Here is a 19,045-nt window from a genome sequence, read left to right as displayed (position 1 = left end):
AGGCTGCACTGGAGAATACCCAAACACCATCAACAGTTAGGCTTTCAGAAGGCCTGTTGTGTTGTCAGTGCACACATGCTATGGTAAACCCTGCTCCTCTCTGGTGCACCACTACATCAATCCCTATTAGCTCTGGAGGGGAAGATCTGTTCAACATCTCATTCCTCTAACACACATTTTCCTGCTGATAGAGAAATAATAAGAGGATGGAGTAAATTTGCTTCCCCACCCTTTCAATACATGGCTTTTTCTGCTCATACACTACACTTTTAAAGAATCATTTTGACCCAGAAGGTTTGGGAGAGAAAAAAAAACCCTCCCAGTCACTTTTAAGGCTGGATGTGCAACAGTCTGGCATAATCCTACCAGACCTTGCCTAAATTAGGCTGGTTGCCATCTTTGCTCTGATAGGAAGACGGAAAAGCATCAATTCATATAGCTCTTTGCTAGCATCATACATTTGGAGAGCCTACATGGAATAAGCATTAAAAAGCCCCAAATGGCTTTAAACTGTGGGCAGCTTAACCATGTATTTCCCCATTGTATAATAGTAGAAAGTGAGGGATGCAGTTTATAGAGGGGAGGGGTGGGGAGCCTTAAAAGCCTCAGCTGCTGGGAACCCACTGGAATTACTTTATTTAAACCAAGCTGCTGACAGAAAGGCTAAGTGTTGAAAATACCATAATCCTTCCTTTACAGTAAGCCCAGGCATAAAATCCTGCCTTTAGCAGTATTTCTCCTCTAATTATTTGACTAAAAAAAGGAATTTGGCAACTAAGAAAATCAACTTTCTTCCTTATTAACCTTCTGCTTATCAGCCACAACATATGTGCACAAATCCAATTAGGGAAACTTCATGATGCTTAGGAAGGAGCATTCAACACAGGGGCTCAGTGCTGCACAGTGCCTGCAGCACCTCAGCCAGCAGGCTTAGCTCACCACAAATGTGGCAGGAGGTTGCAGATATACATGTATACATCTATAATATAATGTATATACGTATATATAGGTGTCTTAAAAGGGTGTCTTCTCCCATTCTGCTGCGCTCTGGGGCAGCAGCACAAGAGGGACATGGAGCTGTTGGAGTGAGGCCAGAGGAGGCCATGGAGATGCTGCGAGGGCTGGAGCAGCTCTGCTCTGGAGCCAGGCTGAGAGAGCTGGGCTGGGGCAGCCTGGAGAAGAGAAGGCTCCTGAAGGGGAGACCTGAGAGCAGCTCCAGTGCCTGAAGGGGCTGCAGGAAAGCTGGAGAGGGGCTTGGGACAAGGGCCTGTAGGGCCAGGCCAAGGGGAATGGCTTTAACCTGCCCGAGGGGAGACTGAGCTGAGCTCTTAGGCAGAAGCTCTTCCCTGGGAGGGTGCTGAGGCGCTGGCACAGGGTGCCCAGAGAAGCTGTGGCTGCCCCATCCCTGGCAGTGTTCAAGGCCAGGTTGGACACAGGGGCTTGGAGCAAGCTGCTCCAGTGGAAGGGGTCCCTGCCTTGTTTAATCAGGAAGGAGATTCAGGACCCAGTTGGAACTGGATGAGCTTTAAGGTCTCTTCCAACACAAACCATGCCAGGATTCCATGTCTGAGTACCAGTGCATGTGTGTGTGTATGTATAAAAACATATGTATTGGTGAGCATTCAAGACTTTTTTCCCAAGGCAGCTGTCAAATCCCAGAATCCCAGACTGGTTTGGGTTTGGAAGTGACCTTAAAGATCACCCAGTTCCAACCCCCTGCCACAGGCAGGGACAAAACACAGCTGTGTGAATGAATAAGAGCCACACGCAGTCTCTGTCAGCACTGAATCCTGAACCTCCTTCCTGATTAAACCCTGATAAACAAGACAAACCCTCATCCCTCACCACTGAATTTCACTCATTTGCAGTCTGTGCCTTTCCCCCTCCTCCTCCAGCTACGAAATCCCCACCGGATCAGTGTCACAAACCGGAGGCCTATCCCAGTCCTCACTGTACCACTCCTGCAGCAAGATGGAAAGGACAGGAGGATCACTGCCCACGTGGAAAAGCCAGGCAAGAAACCTGCTCCCTAATGCAAAGCAAACAAACCCCTTCCCCTAATTCCCATTCTCCGAGGGGAGCAGTGCAAGTCGGAGTCATTCCTGCCCATTGGATAGACAGGAATCAAAGCACAAGAGGAGAAGGAGCCAAGCAGGGGGATGCAGCCAGCTCTGTGAGAACAGGGTTACTCCAGAGGCCTTTAGCTACTGCCGTGAGAAAGTCTGGCTGCCAAATCCCATATTCAGCCTGTGGCTCTTTGAGAGCCAGTGTGGAGTGTGCCAGGTCCTGCTCTAAGGAGGTCTTCAGGGCTCTCCCTCCTCTCTCCAGGACAGCAAAACGAAGGCTGACACATTCTGGGCATGCAGTGCAGAGCCTAACAATGAGATTCCCTGAAACACAGACTGCTGAGGGAGAGCATGAATCTTAAAGGCTTGTAAAGCTTATGCAGGGCTGACAAATGAAATGAATCAGAGTCTAGGAGTCTCTGCACTAAACGAAGCAAGTTATCTACTTCTCAGTCTTAGGGCTCCCCTGGCCATCAGTCTGCTGGAACATGCAGGATCCAAAAGCCAGTATTCTTCCCTTCTACTGCATCAATTTAACCCCAGAATAACACTCTCAGCAGCAGTTCTATTCTGGAATATCATCCACTCATTTTTCCTTCAACATCCCCTCCCCAAAGCAAGGAAGACCAGGGAGTTTGTAGGACTCTGTAAGAGATGCAGCAGTACCCAGCAGCTGTATGCTACAACCTGCTCTGACAGTGGGCAGCTCCAAGAGATGAGGCTCATCCCAGCAGCTCCTCAGCTCCATGGCTGGGGTAAAGAAATGCCAGAGAAGTCATAAACTGAGAGCAAGCTGCTCTAGTGGAAGGTGTCCCTGCCCATGGCAGGGAGCTGGAGCTGGAGGAGCTTTAAGGTCCCTTCATCCCAAACCATTCCATGCTTACAAGAAGACTGTGAGATGACATCATTCCTCCACGTCTCACCACAACTGGATTGAGGTCATGGGACTGGCTGGAGCCCCACGGCATCCCTGGGCTGCCTCTGCTCCTGCTAACCCTACCTTGCAGCCAGCCCTAGGGCTGTGAAGGCAAGTGTGCTCCCCGTGGCATCTCCAGATCTTGCCTGCACACAGGTGAGGCTGGAATTCACATCTCTGAGCTGAAAGATAACATGGAAAGAAAGCCAGGAAGCTCTGGTGGGCCAGAGGTGAGGCATCAGTTAAAGCAGAGCTCGCTCTGGCACTGGTAACATCAAAGTCTACAGCAGACACTGCACAGAAACCAAAACCTCAAAGAGAAGGGGGTGTCCCTGCCCATGGCAGGGGGGTTGGAACTAGATGATCTTAAGGTCCTTTCCAACCCTAACTATTCTATGATTCTATGAAATGCAAAGAAGCCAACAATGGAGGATGGAGGGCTCAGCTTCATCCCAAGTCTCTTTCTGTGTTAGCTTGTCTCATTCCCTACCATTAACCCAGAGCATGGGATTTAGATCCAGCAGAAGGATTTTGTGCTGGGAACAACAGTGTTGTGTCAGCAGTTTTGGACTCGGTATCAAAGCTGCTAAAGTCAATGCTAAATCTGAACCTACCCCTGATGGACAAGTCAATGACTCGAGAACTAGTCCAAGACTCACTTTGACATTAGTATTCCCTATCTGGCAGAAGGTACTGTTAATTTTTACATCAGTGTGCTTCATTAGATGTAGTCAAAAGCTGGAATTGGTATGTAAAATAACCTGTTCATTTTAAACTTGATTATAATAATTTGATTAATTAAATACAAGAGTTTTCATTTGGAATTCAAACTCCTGTGTGAAAATTAACTCAGACAGTAATTGCCCTGCAGCATCAGAATCGATTGTGGATAGAAGATATCAGCATGGGGAAGGTCAAATTTGCCTTCAGCTTATTAAAGAGACAATTTATACAGGTTATGGGAAGGTTATTTATAGAACCACAGCCTGGTTTGGCTTGGAAGGGACCTTAAAGCCCATCCAGCTCCAACCCCTGCCACAGGCAGGGACCTTCCACCAGAGCAGCTTGCTCCAAGCCCCTGTGTCCAACCTGGCCTTGAACACTGCCAGGGATGGAGCATTCACAACTTCCCTGGGCAACCCATCCTAGTGCCTCAGCCCCCTCATAGGGAAGAGCTTCTGCCTTATCTCCAACCTGAACTTCCCCTGTTTCAGTTTGAACCCATCACCCCTTGTCCTATCACTGCAGTCCCTGATGAAGAGTCCCTCCCCAGCATCCTTGCAGCCCCCTTCACACACTGGAAGCTGCTCTGAGGTCTCCACGCAGCTTCTCTTCTCCAGGCTCAACAGCCCCAATGTTCTCAGCCTGGCTCCATACAGGAGCTGCTCCAGCCCCTGAGCATCCTCGTGGCCTCCTCTGGACTTGTTCCAGCAGCTCCATGTCCTTTTTATGTTGAGGACCCCAGAACTGCACACAGTGCTGCAAGTGGGGGCTCACCAGAGCACAGTGATGGAGTTGTTCCCATTTCATTAGGGAAGAATTCATGACAAGTTAGTAACATAAACTCAGACCAAATAGAGAAGCTGCAAGGAAACACAACTAGGAAATAATGGTATTAAAAGTCTTCTCCTTTGGGAACTGTTTCAACAGTTACTTATGAAACTAATTGAAAGTGAGAGCTCCAAATGCTCTGCAGCACAGGAGAGCTTTGAAGTTTCTGCAAATCCCAATCCCTGCCCGCAACATGGGATCAAAACTGAGCAGAAAAATCCATTTTTAGCTCTTATTCAACCACCCCCCGTGTCTTTGTGGTTCAATATTGTGCACAGAGAATGAGGTCACTTAAAACCTGTCCTCTTGCCCCATTCTGACAAGTTTCTACATTATATCAAGTACCCACTTGAAATATGATGCAGGTTTTAGATACTCCTATTTCTTAATGTTAACAAAGAACAAGCTTTATGTCTCTCCACACTAAATCTTCTATTTAATAGCAGGAATTAGCATCCAGCTTACCACCACCACCCTGTTTCGCTTGGAGCTGCATTACCTACCCTATTTTCTCAGAGCAGCAAGTCTTGCAGCATGTAACCTGGCAATTAAAATCAGAGGCATGATTTGTCTAGACCTCCATTACCCAACCAAGAGTTGTCTCTAGAGAGTGAGCAAGTGAGGCCGCAGCTACAGAAATGGCTTTATGCTTTCACAATCTCATTAGGAAAATCCCCCAATGGCTTCAGCATAAAACACAGAAAGGCAAAGTTAGCTCCTTCATCAGGGAGTAAATGGAGCTCCCATCCCTCTTGATGGAGGCTGCGGTGGCTTTACAAAGCATGTAAATGACAGTATCTACTGCCACAATGGGCCACAGGCACAGGAATACAAGATGTGTCCTCTCTTCCCCTCTGCTCTGGAGCCAGGCTGAGAGAGCTGGGCTGGGGCAGCCTGGAGAAGAGAAGGCTCCTGAAGGGGAGACCTGAGAGCAGCTCCAGTGCCTGAAGGGGCTGCAGAAAAGCTGGAGAGGGGCTTGGGACAAGGGATGTAGGGCCAGGCCAAGGGGAATGGCTTTAACCTGCCTGAAGGGAGACTGAGCTGAGCTCTTAGGCAGAAGCTCTTCCCTGGGAGGGTGCTGAGGCGCTGGCACAGGGTGCCCAGAGAAGCTGTGGCTGCCCCATCCCTGGCAGTGTTCAAGGCCAGGTTGGACACAGGAGCTTGGAGCAAGCTGCTCCAGTGGAAGGGGTCCCTGCCCGTGGCAGGGGTTGGGACTGGATGAGCTTCAAGGTCCCTTCAACCCAAACCAGGCTGGGATGTGTAAATCATTCCTCTCAGCCAGGCCACTGCTCTCAAGCTCACCCCCTGCAGTCTCAGTAAACATTAAGAATTCCAGCATGGGATCCAAGCCTGAATTACAAACCAGCCTCTGTGTTGTGGCAGGATAATTGGGGACCCTGGGACCAAACACTTTCATGCTCACTAATGCACTGAAACACAGCACTGTGTTAAGACATCTCATTATTCCATTATGTAGGGAATAATGTTGCTCCTAATATACAAAGTCAAGAGACATTTTAATAACAGACCTTTTAGTCCTGGCTACAATGTACAAAGTCATTTATAAGCCTGTTTTAGTAACTGATACAACTGCACACAAACTGTTTGTGTAACTACATAGGCAAAAAACACGTGGGATTATGTACATACACATGTGTGCATGAGTTTGCTGTGTGGGGATGCCCAGGAACAAATGTCTTCTACCTCTTGCACTGCTGCATTTCCTCCCACCATAAGGAGCAAATACTTTAAGGGCCATGACTCCATGTGAGAAATTGCTCCATCAATGAAGCAGCAGTATCCCACTGTGCACTGAGTCAGGAAGGATGGACACCACTCACTCTCAATTCATGATCTCCTAGAATCTTGCCTCTAGCTCTCTTGCCTCATGTTAGGAATGCTTGGCTCTAAACTGGGAGAGACAAGGATTTGATGGATGGACCACAGTGTGGATAAGGAATTGGCTGGATGATTGCTCTCAGAGAACTGTGGTCCACAGCTTGATGTCCAAGTGAAGACCAGTGATGAGTGGTGTTCCTCAAGGGCCAGTGCTGGGACCAGCACTGTTCAACATCTTTAGTGGTGACACTGATAGTGGGATCCAGCACCCTCAGCAGGTTTGCTGATGCCACCGAGCTCTGTGGTGCAGTGACACTGGAGGGAAGGGATGGGATCCAGAGGGACCTGGCCAGGCTGGAGAGGTGGGACCGTGTGGACCTCGTGGAGCTCAACCAGGCCAAGGGCAAGGTCCTGCCCCTGGATCAGGGCAATCCCCAGCACAAACCCAGGCTGGGGGAGACTGGATGGAGCAGCCTGAGGAGAAGGACTTGGGGCGTTGGGTGAGGAGAAGCTCCCCATGACCCGGCTTCAGTGTGTGCTTGAGCCCAGAACCCCCCCGTGTGCTGGGCTGCACCCCCAGAGCGTGAGCAGCAGCTCAGGGAGGGGATCCTGACCCTCTGCTGTGCTCTGGGGAGACCCCCCCTGCAGCCCTGATCCAGCTCTGGGGCAGCAGCACAAGAGGGACGTGGAGCTGTTGGAGCGAGGCCAGTGGAGGCCATGGAGCTCCTGTAAGGGTTGGAGCAGCTCTGCTCTGGTCCCTACCAACTGAAAACAGTGACAGTGATTCTGGAAAGCCTATTTGTGATCACAACATTTCTTCCCTGTCAACACCAGATCAGTTCCTCAGTGTTTACTACTCTCACCCGTTCACTGTTTGTCAAGTGATTTATCTTCATTAACACAAGTGCTAAAACCCCATTTACCATGTCACAATGCAAAAGGTCTCAGCTCATCCCACAACACGAAACCTAATTTTATTGCAGTTGCATCCTCTCCCTGCTTTCCCCTATTCAAAAGCAACTCATCACCTACCAGAAGTAAATAGCTTTGGCTCTCCAAGAACATTGACTCACACTTTCAGGGCCTTCCAGAGTGGAAACACCAGTTTCCACTGTCTCACTGTACAGTGGAAGCACCACTGTACATTTAAGGCATCACATTCCTCCTTGACTGCTGTGCCCATGTTCATTCACTGAACTGGCACCAGAAACAATCCTAGGACTTCTTTTTCCCCAACTTTTTGGCTCATGCCTTAATCCCTTCAATCTAAACACCAAATCTGAATTATCAAAGATCCAGGAAGGATTTCCCTTCTACAACTCCTCTCTTCTAAGGGGAAAGAGATTCCAAGACCTTTGCTGCAAGGTCAGGGATCCTCTTCTGAACCTCAGCCAACAATTCAACTCTGAGATGGTGCCTGTGATATGTGGACTACAAATGTCCCCCTGAGACCCTCTGCAAAGGCTTTCCAATGCCCAGAGAAGCTCTGTTTCCACAATGGTGCATTAACAGAAGTAGTGTTGTGCCTGCTGTGGTTACTCACCTGTTTTACATTGTATCCTGCTTTTGCACTAGTTTCAATGAACATTACATTCAGCTCTTTGGCTTTTCTTTCTCCTTCCTCAATGGACACTTGTCTGGGGAAGATAACACAGAATTAGGAATAAAAAACACAGACAAACAGCTTGAACATTCAGATTTTTGTTTTTAACCCCAAAAGGTGACTGCATCAGTGCAGTTCTGAAAGCATTTCATGGTTTCAAATTCAAGTGCAGCTGGACACTGCTACAGGGTGCCCAGAGAAGCTGTGGCTGCCCCATCCTTGGCAGTGTTCAAGGCCAGGTTGGACACAGGGGCTTGGAGCAAGCTGCTCTAGTGGAAGGGGTCCCTGCTCGTGGCAGGGGTTGGAACTGGAGGAGCTTTAAGGTCCCCTCCAACCCCAAATTATTCTATGATTCTATGAATACTATAAACCCAAAAGCAGCAGCAACAGCAGCAAAAGCTGAAGATGCTCAACTTCTAGGAGAATGCTTCAGTTTTCCAACTTATGAAAACCCCTGAAGGGTTTCAGAAGGGAGGACCAGTTGCACCTATCATTGATAGCTGAGCAAATGTATTAAGTAGGAATATCTGTCATCATTGAATAGAATCATAGAATGGTTTGGGTTGGAAAGGACCTTAAGATCATCCAGTTCCAACCCCCTTGCCATGGGCAGGGACACCTCACACTAAACCATGGCACCCAAGGCTCTGTCCAACCTGGCCTTGAACACTGCCAGGGATGGAGCATTCCATAATTCCATACTGATTTTAGGTTATTCATGCGCTGACCCAGGTTGTAGCTGACATTCCATTCTGTCACCTGAACAAGCTGGTGACAGTGGCTCAGCTCCTTCACTGGCAACTTGTGCTTAACCAAATGAAGGATTTACAACGAAGATGTCTCTCGTCACAGCCATCTCCAGCACAGTCAAAACAAGCTTCAGCATTTGGGAACTAATACATCCTTTTCACAATAGCTGTCTAGGAGCAAAGAGCAGCAGGTTCACAACAGCACTTGGAAGACGAGGGATTCCTCCATACCTCTTATCTGCTAGATCTGTTTTATTCCCCACCAGCATGATGATGACATCGCTGCCCCTTTCCGTTCTCACATCATCAATCCATTTTGTCGTTTGCTGGAACGAGTTTACATCTAACAGAGAACATGGAGAGGATTTGTCACTGCAGGAATTCCTCACAGATCCCCGGTAAACACATCTCTAAAGCCCAAATGAAAGCTTCATAGCCTCTGGAATTGGCGTAACAGGGTGATGAAGAATCAGCAAGTGAAACCCTTAGTCTCCCACACTGAATGATACAAAAGCTTTGGTGGTCATTTCAAATGGGCTTCAAATTCACCTCACTACAGGTGAATTCAAAGCCAGGGAGTCGAGTCGAGCTAGAGCTTGGTTTTGCCACTGTCTAAACTGAGATGAGCATCACTGGGGTTTAAACCAGTTCCCCTCTTGTTTAGTTCAACATAAAATAGTTTATAGAGAGAAAGGGGATTGAGGTGATAGTGCATTCTACACTGCTTATGACCTGTGCAGCTACAGCAAGAGGTTCCTACAGGTTCATGGCTTCTCAAGAGTACCTAATACCAGCTACAGGTTTTCTACAGATTAATCACATTTACCTTGCATGGCTCAGGATGCTCTCTAGGGTGTTTCAGGGTTAAACAACACACTAACAACTCCTGTACCACTGAACGCTCAAAATAGTTCCCAAATCATTTGTACAGCACCAGAAATACAAATTTAACCCATGCACAGACCCTCTTTCTTCATGATTTACAAGGGCCTGTAGGGCCAGGCCAAGAGGAATGGCTTTAACCTGCCCGAGGGGAGACTGAGCTGAGCTCTTAGGCAGAAGCTCTTCCCTGGGAGGGTGCTGAGGCGCTGGCACAGGGTGCCCAGAGAAGCTGTGGCTGCCCCATCCCTGGCAGTGTTCAAGGCCAGGTTGGACACAGGGGCTTGGAGCAAGCTGCTCCAGTGGAAGGGGTCCCTGCCCGTGGCAGGGGTTGAAACTAGAGGAGCTTTAAGGTCCCTTCAACCCAAACCACTCTGGGATTTTGTGATTCCTCCTTAAAAGCTGCAACATAAGAATTTCACAAAGCTAAAATGACCCAATGAAACAGTTTATTGTTGGAAATGTTGCATCCCACAAGGATAAACCAGATGTATAGGGGCCATGTGGAGCTCAGCATCTGCTAGGGAGCGATGTGAAATACAGTTGAACTGCCAAAGCAGTTCTCAGTACTTAAAGAGGGGAGGCTCTGCAGCAATTCCTGAGGAGTACTGATTGGTTTAATGGCTTCTACTGCATAGCAATATATAGTGTGCTCGACAGCCAAGGTGTGATCACTTCCCAGTGCCTGAATTCTTCATTTTACTACTTGGCAATACCCAATTTGCCAGGTCAGTACAAATATATCCAAGTTCACAGCTAACCTGTGCTTCGAGCTCAAATAAAAGCACTATTTTTAACAATTAAAGCTTTAATAGGTAAAACCCACATTCCTGCTGTAATCCTCCAGTATCTATAAATCAAAGAACAAGCATTTTGCATTTAGATAGAATCAGGCCATTGTTGGTGGCCGATTCTGGTTTAGCATGAAAGTGGCTGAAGGTTTAATTCTCCTAAATCAGTGTTTGTGAATGCAGAAGGCTGGTAAGTTAGGGGGGCTCTGGACTGAGGGGAGGGACAGAAAGAGAAGGCTTGAAAAAAGCACTAATATTTTAGTTCACAAAAATATACATACCTTAGTAAGAAATGAAAGAGCAATTGTTAAAAGATAAGGGCTTAGTGGTGAAGTTTTCCATACTGCAGAATGGGAAAGCGACTGATTCAAAATGGAAATGTGATGTTAATGCATTTCCCCCCCCAGCCCATGCCCAGATTGTTTTGGGGGGGGGAGAGGGTAAATGGAGTGAAGCAAGCTACAGCTATCAGTGCAAAGTCTCTCATTTCAGAATCCAGTTATCTATGAACATGATTCAGGTGGTTGAGATCAAAAGTCATAGTGATATTATGATCAAAAAAGCAGATGAAAGAGGGGAAAGTGCAACAAGACCAGCCAGGATTCAAGAACGTGACAGGAAAAGGTTACAAACTGCTGTTTGGAAGACAGTTTATACACTACAACAGCAGCAATCAGGTGGCCAGCTTCAAATTGGACTCGAGTGAAAGAAAACACCTTGGTTTGTCATGCCAGAATGGAGGACAAGCAGATGGCTGCGACAGGACATGCAAAGCTAAGCTAAAGGATGAAAAGGGGCAGAGGATTAGAAATGCAGAATTCCCCCCACTCACTTGTGATATCATAAACAACAACTGCAACAGTGGAGTCACGAATGTAGCTAGGAATCAAGCTCCTGAACCGTTCTTGACCTGCTGTGTCCCATAATTGCAACCGTACCTAACAAAATCAGTCAAACAAGCAAGAAAAATAAGAACAAAGGTCAAAGCCAGTGCCAAAATACCTACTTGTGATATCGTAAACTACTACAGCAGCAGCAGAGTCACGGATGTAACTGGGAATGAGGCTACGGAAACGTTCCTGACCCGCGGTATCCCACAGCTGCAACCTGATCTGTGGGTGGGAGAAAATGAAAAAAAGCCAAACTGCCACAAAAAATGAAAGAAGAAAGAAATTTTACTTTTGAAAAGAAGAAAAAAAAAAAGGAAACTAACAAACAAACAAACAAAAAAAAAGCTAAATAAAAATGATAATCATGCAGGAGATGATTGGGAGCTTCCCGAGGAGCGCTCCCGAGCGCCAGCAGGAGCCAAAGGGCTGGATGTGCAGCTACCTCGGGTTTCTGCTATGTAAAAAAAAGACTTCCAGAGGGGAGGAATGAACCTGCTCAGCTTTGAAACTGAGAGCACCAACAGGAAAACTTCATGTTCACCTGTGGTTCTGCCTCCTCAAGGTTTTCCTGCTCTGCTGTCATCCTCACCCAGGGAACCTCCAGCAACTTGGTGGTGGAAAAATCAGACCACATCCATCATCCATTTCTAATGGAAGAGCCTTTCACTGCTGTCAAAGCACTGGAAAAGCTTCTAATGTGCTTTTTTTATCGAGAAGGATAAAATGCTATCACTCTCTATTTATGCCTTAGCCACACTGCAAAGTAACATGCACCTAAATGAGGCTGTCTCTTACCATCAAGGTTCTGAAAGAAAAGGCAGGATATACTGAAAGCAACACATATGGCAAGATGGGAAAGGAAAGAACATCTCATTGCTCAAGCACTTTCAATGCAATCGCATTGATTGGGGGTTTCTACAAGCCCAGGAGCTTCTGCAGCTCTGCACAATTTGCTTCTGCAAATAGCACAACTCTGAATGCCTTCATTAAGAATCTGAGCTCATTGAAACCACAGGCTTGCTTCACCACAGGAGTCATTTCACTGGGGAGCTAGAACTGCGCCAAGCTGAGAAACAAGCACTGTTTGTGGATCATTATTAAAGGCAACCTTCTTTTTAAACCAGTAACATTAATATTGAGCTATTAACTAGAAACATTTGTATTTCATCCTTCAGTCTTTTGACATCAGAACCTGAAGGGGTAAGCATGGTCCCCTCCTCCACATTCCCATCATTCTGCACCCCTCAAACCATCCGTATCTCTTTCTCCAAAGAGGATGACACTGCAGCACCTTCTGCCACGTGTCAATGGCACTCATGAACCAAGAGGTGATTTCCCATTGCCCCAAACAGAGCAGGGAGCTGTCTCCACAGCCCTTGTCAGTCTGGAAGCAGCTGGTAGATGCTGCTCAGTCTGTGCTTCCAAGTGATCTCACAACTGTGGGCTGCACAATTACAACAGATGCTGATCCTCATTCCTACTGTACATAGAGAAGGGCACAAAACTCTTACTCACTGTTCGATCCTCCAGATACATGGTTTTCGATAAGAAGTCGATGCCAATTGTTGCCTGTAAGAAAAGGAAAAAAGCTCTTAAATTAAATGTCAGAACAGTGGTGATGATTCCCAGGGCAGAAACGTTCCTGCCACCACGGAATGCAGCACCTCTGCAAGAAACATACACTGGTTTTCTTCAAGATGAAACTACCTGTACGATTCAATAAGCAGTTTCCTTAATATCCATAACCAGAACAACATCTCAAAGCACAAAAAGGTGTTAATATTAACTTCAGCTTCTGCACATTGACAGCTGAATCCATACAGATGGGTATCAGCAAGGATCTTTATGCAGATGACCTAAGGCAACATCCCTCAGCTGAACCAGGGTATCAAAGCACACCATATTCTTCCTGACTGCACAATATATTCATCTATTTTAATGTTATGGGATGACAGAACAAGGGGAATGGCTTGAACCTGCCCAAGGGGAGACTGAGCTGAGCTCTTAGGCAGAAGCTCTTCCCTGTGAGGGTGCTGAGGCGCTGGCACAGGGTGCCCAGAGAAGCTGTGGCTGCCCCATCCCTGGCAGTGTTCAAGGTCAGGTTGGACATGGGGGCTTGGAGCAAGCTGCTCTAGTGGAAGGGGTCCCTGCCCGTGGCAGGGGTTGGAGCTGGAGGAGCTTTAATGTCCTTTCCAGCCCTAACTTTTGCATGATTCTATGAAACCTGGAGGTGTTTGCGTCCCAGTATCCATTCCAGTATCCATAGGGAATACCATGGCAGCAGTGATTTAGCAAATCCCCCATTAAAAAGAGAAAAAGCCTGTCTGTGAGGTAACAGGGATCCGCTCCATGGGAATCCAGTCAGCTCCTAAGGAGAAATAGGTGTATTTAGGGGCCTGAGCTGTGCTCGCCGCAGTTGGATCCCATCTTATCCCCACCACATGATGTACATTCCTTATGCCAAAGGGATGCAGGCTGTTTCCCACGTGGTTACATAGCTGCAGTCGGGATGCTTTATTCCCTGCAATCCTTTTGTCAGGAAAGGGGCAGCCGTTGAGCTCAGAGGTCAGCTCAGGAAAAGGTTCTGCTTCCCACACATGTTACTCATTTGCTTGGCATTTTTGACTCCACTTCTTACAACCCCGTGCAGCTGCTGGTTCCCAGACTCTTGGTTTTGGGGGGAGCATTGAATGGGGAGAGAGAAACGTCAAAACCTCTTACAGGGATCTTGTAACACCACATGCACATGGAGCGGGGTGTGCAGGGAATGTGTTCCCAAGGTTTAACATCAATGAAGCTGTGGCTGCCCCATCCCTGGCAGTGTTCAAGGCCAGGTTGGACACAGGGGCTTGGAGCAAGCTGCTCCAGTGGAAGGTGTCCCTGCCCGTGGCAGGGGTTGAGACTGGATGAGCTTTGAGGTTCATTCCAATTCAAACCACTCTGGGATTGTATGATTCATTAAAGCTAAAGTGGACATCTTCACATCTGCTGCAACACAAAGGTTTGTGCACACACGAGGTCACCAGCTATAACTAAAGCTCAGTTAATCTAAAGCTCACTGCAGCACAACTGCATCCAAGTTTCTGGACACTAGTGGGAGCATCCTTGTATGTGTTTAAGAGAAGCATCAAAGCACAAGTAAACCCTATCAAGAGCTGCCTCTTAAATACATGATCTTCACTCCAGTTCTCCAGGCTGCAGTGAGGGTGACCCTGTAGGATGAACCTCCAGGTTTCATCTGTAGCAGGGATACCCCAAGGTGACCTGTAGAGGCTCCACTGCTGCCCTGGCTTCAAGAGGACACTGAGCACCTCAAGGAGTTCTGCTGCTCAGAGCCTGGAAAACATTCCAAATGGATTGAAAAAGGAAAATCAAGCAAACACACAGGTAAGAGGAATATCTAAGCTAGAGCAAAGAAGCCTGATGGAACCTCCTCCCAGTTCTCCCACACTGGAGGTACTTCTAATGGAAACTCTATTGTATATACTCCATATTGTCAGATGCTGTCATGTCCTCACTATAGATCCCCATAACTAATTCCCTGCATTCTGCCAGATATTTTACGTGGTAGGAATAAAAACTAAAGCCAGGCAGCTCATGAGCACTGCAGGAGAACCAGCTGCAAATGAATAACAAGGAAAAAAAAAAGCAGAACTGAACAATCCAAAGTTAATTTCCCTTTAACTATATATAATATAACAGAAAACAAACCTTCCTGGCGGGATCAGGATAGCAGATTTGGACCAGAGATGCACAGAGGGAAAACAAACAGTGCTTTATTCCCCAAGATCCGGTGACTTTTCATCTATCATCAAGAACTTTGACATTATTGGTTCAGAGAGATGATACAGCAGAGACATGGGCTCGGGGAGACTGGATGGAGCAGCCTGAGGAGAAGGACTTGGGGTGCTGGGTGAGGAGAAGCTCCCCATGACCCGGCTTCAGTGTGCGCTTGAGCCCAGAACCCCCCCCGTGTGCTGGGCTGCACCCCCTGCCCCTCTGCTGTGTGAGGGGAGCGTGAGCAGCAGCTCAGGGAGGGGATCCTGCCCCTCTGCTGCGTGAAGGGGAGACCTGAGAGCAGCTCCAGTGCCTGAAGGGGCTGCAGGAAAGCTGGAGAGGGGCTTGGGACAAGGGCCTGTAGGGCCAGGACAAGGGGAATGGCTTGAACCTGCCCGAGGGGAGACTGAGCTGAGCTCTTAGGCAGAAGCTCTTCCCTGTGAGGGTGCTGAGGCGCTGGCACAGGGTGCCCAGAGAAGCTGTGGCTGCCCCATCCCTGGCAGTGTTCAAGGCCAGCTTGGACACAGGGGCTTGGAGCAAGCTGCTCCAGTGGAAGGGGTCCCTGCCTGTGGCACGGGTTGGAGCTGGAGGAGCTTTAAGTTCCCCCCCAACACAAACCATTCCATGTCTCTACAACACCGAAACTGCAAGGCAGATACGAGAACCCTCAAAAGACCAATCCAACAACATGCTTCCCTTCTGCTTTTGTTTTACATTGTTTTGGCAGTGGATTCTCCTCGGAAGATTGCCTCAGAAACGCTTCTATCCTCCCTTGTGTCTCTCTGATTTCAGTTCACAGAAGAAAGCCTACAAAACCCCCAGGATCCCACACCACACACACACGTCAGGATCTCATTCTGGCTGACAAACTGCTGGAGCTCAGACTTCCTCTGCTCTCCACAGGAGTTGGAACATCAGCTGCAGAGCCCCAAACCTGCCTCAGCCTGTACTTTGTGCCATCCCTCCCACACAGCTGCACGGCAACAGCAGCTCTGAAGTCTCTGTATGCCTGGAGGACATGTAAATGCCATGCAGAAAGGTGTCAAGTCAGCCAGATTCCTGCACTTGGGATGCTCACAGCATGGGAAATGCAACAGAAAGGCCAAGCACAAACCCTGTTTTAGGTCTGGGAATGGAAAATATTTGTGCTAGCTGCACTGAGAAGAACATAGAGCAGGTTGGTTACACTCAAGCTGTGAAATGGCTCTTCACCTAAAGCCTCACAAGCTTTAAGATGTACATGGAATAACTTAGAGCCAACTGTGTTTGTTCACTTTATCATTCTGCCCACAACACAGAGGAAATGCACTATCAAGGAGTGGCTTCAAGCACTTGATATATCCCAGACACTCACTAAGAACCAACTGAAAGAGGCATTTTGTAACAATGCTGACAGAAGGAGCAAAAAAACTTGGGGGATCTTTACACATCAGTTGTAAAGAGCTGTGCAAAGTATGAGCAGTGGAAAAGCCTACTCACTGATGGGGAAAACACATGGACATTAGGCTAAGCTAATTACCATCAGTGAGGTGCAGGCAGGTTTAACCTGCTTGTGGAATGCTGTGCACCATAGGGAACAAGCAGGAACTCAGCACACTCTGAAACTGATGCAAGGCACTAAGTCCCAGTCACGAGTTTAAAGAGTACAAGGAAAGAAAGAAAGCTTCAGAAGACAACACTGTGAATGGGGCCATGTATGAGAAGACTTCTTAATCCACCTGTCCTCACAAAGCTGGTAAGCAATTGCTGTTACCCTGTTTTCACAGAATCACAGACTGGCTTGGGTTGAAGGGCCCTTGTCCCAAGTCCCTCTCTGGGTTTCCTGCAGCCCCTTTAGGCACTGGAGCTGCTCTCAGGTCTCCCCTTCAGGAGCCTTCTCTTCTCCAGGCTCACCCAGCCCAGCTCTCTCAGCCTGGCTCCAGAGCAGAGCTGCTCCAGCCCTCGCAGCAGCTCCATGGCCTCCTCTGGCCTCGCTCCAACAGCTCCACGTCCCTCTTGTGCTGCTGCCCCAGAGCTGGATCAGGGCTGCAGGGGGGTCTCCCCTTCACGCAGTAGAGGGGCAGGATCCCCTCCCTTGACCTCAGTTCAAGCTGGCCCAAGGTAACTTTACTACATCCTAGGAGATCAGTCACTGCCCACACCCAGAATTCAGGTTGAGCTGGAGAAGGTGCCAGGCTATAAAAGTACTTGGGTTTCATCAAGTGTGTCTGCTCCAAGCAGAACACGTTTCATGACTTGGTTACAGTTGGTAACGTTCTGAATCCACCAAGGGGAGAAAAATCTGTTCCCTGATGAATGTGAAGGGTTTTTTAGGGAGGTGGGAGGAGGAGGGAATGGGAAAAGGTAAGAATAACACTGTGACTGCTCTGTTACTTGGGTGCAGGTATCTTGTTTAAATCTCTTCACCCCTTCATGAGTTACTGTCTCTTCAGTACCTCCTCACTGCTCTGCCAGGTGAGTTGGGTTCAATGAGATGTAGTTTTCACTCAACCACAGGAGAAGCAAGGCTGCTGTGGTGTAGGAGGGCTGAAGAACACATCATTGCTCCCAAGGGAGCAAACATCCTTTCAAATCCTCCCCACTGTAATCACATGGACAGAGAAGCAGCTCTTTTAGTTCATCTGGGTTTTTTTTTCCCCCATCAGTATTTTAATTTCAGGTCTGCTCCTTTTCTCTATGGATTTACATCCTAGTTGTTTCTTGAAGAGGTCTGACCCTCTGTACTTGATGATAATTCAGTTTTCTCCATGGGAAGCTGGTCTGACATAATATACATAATGATTCCAAAATGAATGTGTGAATCAGGAAGAAGTCTTAAGGGCTTGTAAGATAGCTCCAATTTAACTATCACTGACGCAAGCCTAGTTTGGGTGCTAATGTACTGCTTACAGTGCCACTCACCCAAAGACCTCTATTTGACTGAAGTCATTACTGAGCTGATAGGTCCTGTTTGGCTGTAGGCTGGTAGAAAGGATGAGCCCAAAAGCTCCAAACCAGAGCAGCTGTTAGTGTCAAACAGAACACAAATTTCTCCACGTTCAGCATCATTTAGAGACCCCTCAAAGCCAAGTGCTTGACTGCCAATGTCCATCAAACCATGGACGTGTCAGCTGTAGCTGTAGGTTAGCTGATGGGTGATTTGCTCTCTCGGGACACTTCTGATGAATTTTGAAGGTCTGTTTTCTGAAAGCTGCCCCCACCTCCAATTTGCAGCAGGTTATTTGGGTTCAGGGTGTATAAATCACAAGCTGCAGTTTATTAAAACCTCTGCTGTGCGTTAGTTTTCTTTTGCTGCTGCTGCATAAGAGGAATTTGGCTCTTACCCCTGTAGCTTATCAATAAGCTCTTTTTATGAAAGTGGCATTTGTGAATCAAACAAGACCTGAGCCAAGGAAACCAAACACCAGGAATAAAGTTGTGCCCTTGGTGGTGTGTCATTTACCAGGAGTGATCCCCCTCCATGGAATCCTGAGACCCCCGCCGCAGTCCTGTGTCCAGCTCTGGGCAACAACACAAGAGGGACGTGGGGCTGCTGGAAACAAGAAACTTGGAGAGGGGCTTGGGACAAGGGCCTGTAGGGCCAGGCCAAGGGGAATGGCTTGAACCTGCCCGAGGGGAGACTGAGCTGAGCTCTTAGGCAGAAGCTCTTCCCTGGGAGGGTGCTGAGGCGCTGGCACAGGGTGCCCAGAGAAGCTGTGGCTGCCCCATCCCTGGCAGTGTTCAAGGGCAGGTTGGACACAGGGGCTTGAAGCAAGCTGCTCCAGTGGAAGGGGTCCCTGCCCGTGGCAGGGGTTGGAGCTGGATGAACTTTAAGCTCCCTTCAACCCAAACCACTCTGTGATTCTATGATTCTACGACTTGTCACCAAGCACAAAGCAGTGAGGGGGCTACAGGGCCAAGTGGAATAAAAGACAACCACTGCTTCAGCCCCAAGCTTGCCAACCCAATCTGGTTTCAATAATAAACAATAAATAAGCAGCCACA

General features: G+C 48.0%; 1 protein-coding gene across 2 annotated transcripts in view; it reads right to left on the bottom strand.

Moving 5' to 3' along the window:
* Nucleotides 1–19,045, bottom strand: part of RAB6A (RAB6A, member RAS oncogene family) — a 54,612-nt gene that overhangs the window by 5,090 nt on the left and 30,477 nt on the right. Inside the window, exons 3-6 of one of the 2 annotated variants that reach the window (XM_062639238.1) lie at nt 12,800–12,853; nt 11,401–11,506; nt 8,956–9,067; nt 7,916–8,009 (exon numbers count right to left, since the gene is read on the bottom strand). In XM_062639238.1, coding sequence (XP_062495222.1) covers nt 7,916–8,009; nt 8,956–9,067; nt 11,401–11,506; nt 12,800–12,853 — 366 coding nt within the window. Of the gene's footprint in view, nt 1–7,915; nt 8,010–8,955; nt 9,068–11,226; nt 11,333–11,400; nt 11,507–12,799; nt 12,854–19,045 lie in introns of both variants that reach the window. The other variant, XM_062639237.1, reaches the window with a different exon arrangement.

The sequence above is a fragment of the Pezoporus occidentalis genome, unplaced genomic scaffold, assembly GCF_034315485.1.
Source record: "Pezoporus occidentalis ecotype Australia unplaced genomic scaffold, CSIRO_AGI_Poc_V1 ctg6, whole genome shotgun sequence".
Taxonomy (NCBI): Eukaryota; Metazoa; Chordata; class Aves; order Psittaciformes; family Psittacidae; genus Pezoporus; species Pezoporus occidentalis.
Note: the sequence above shows the minus strand (reverse complement) of the source record. Positions and strands in the feature narration are given on the sequence as shown.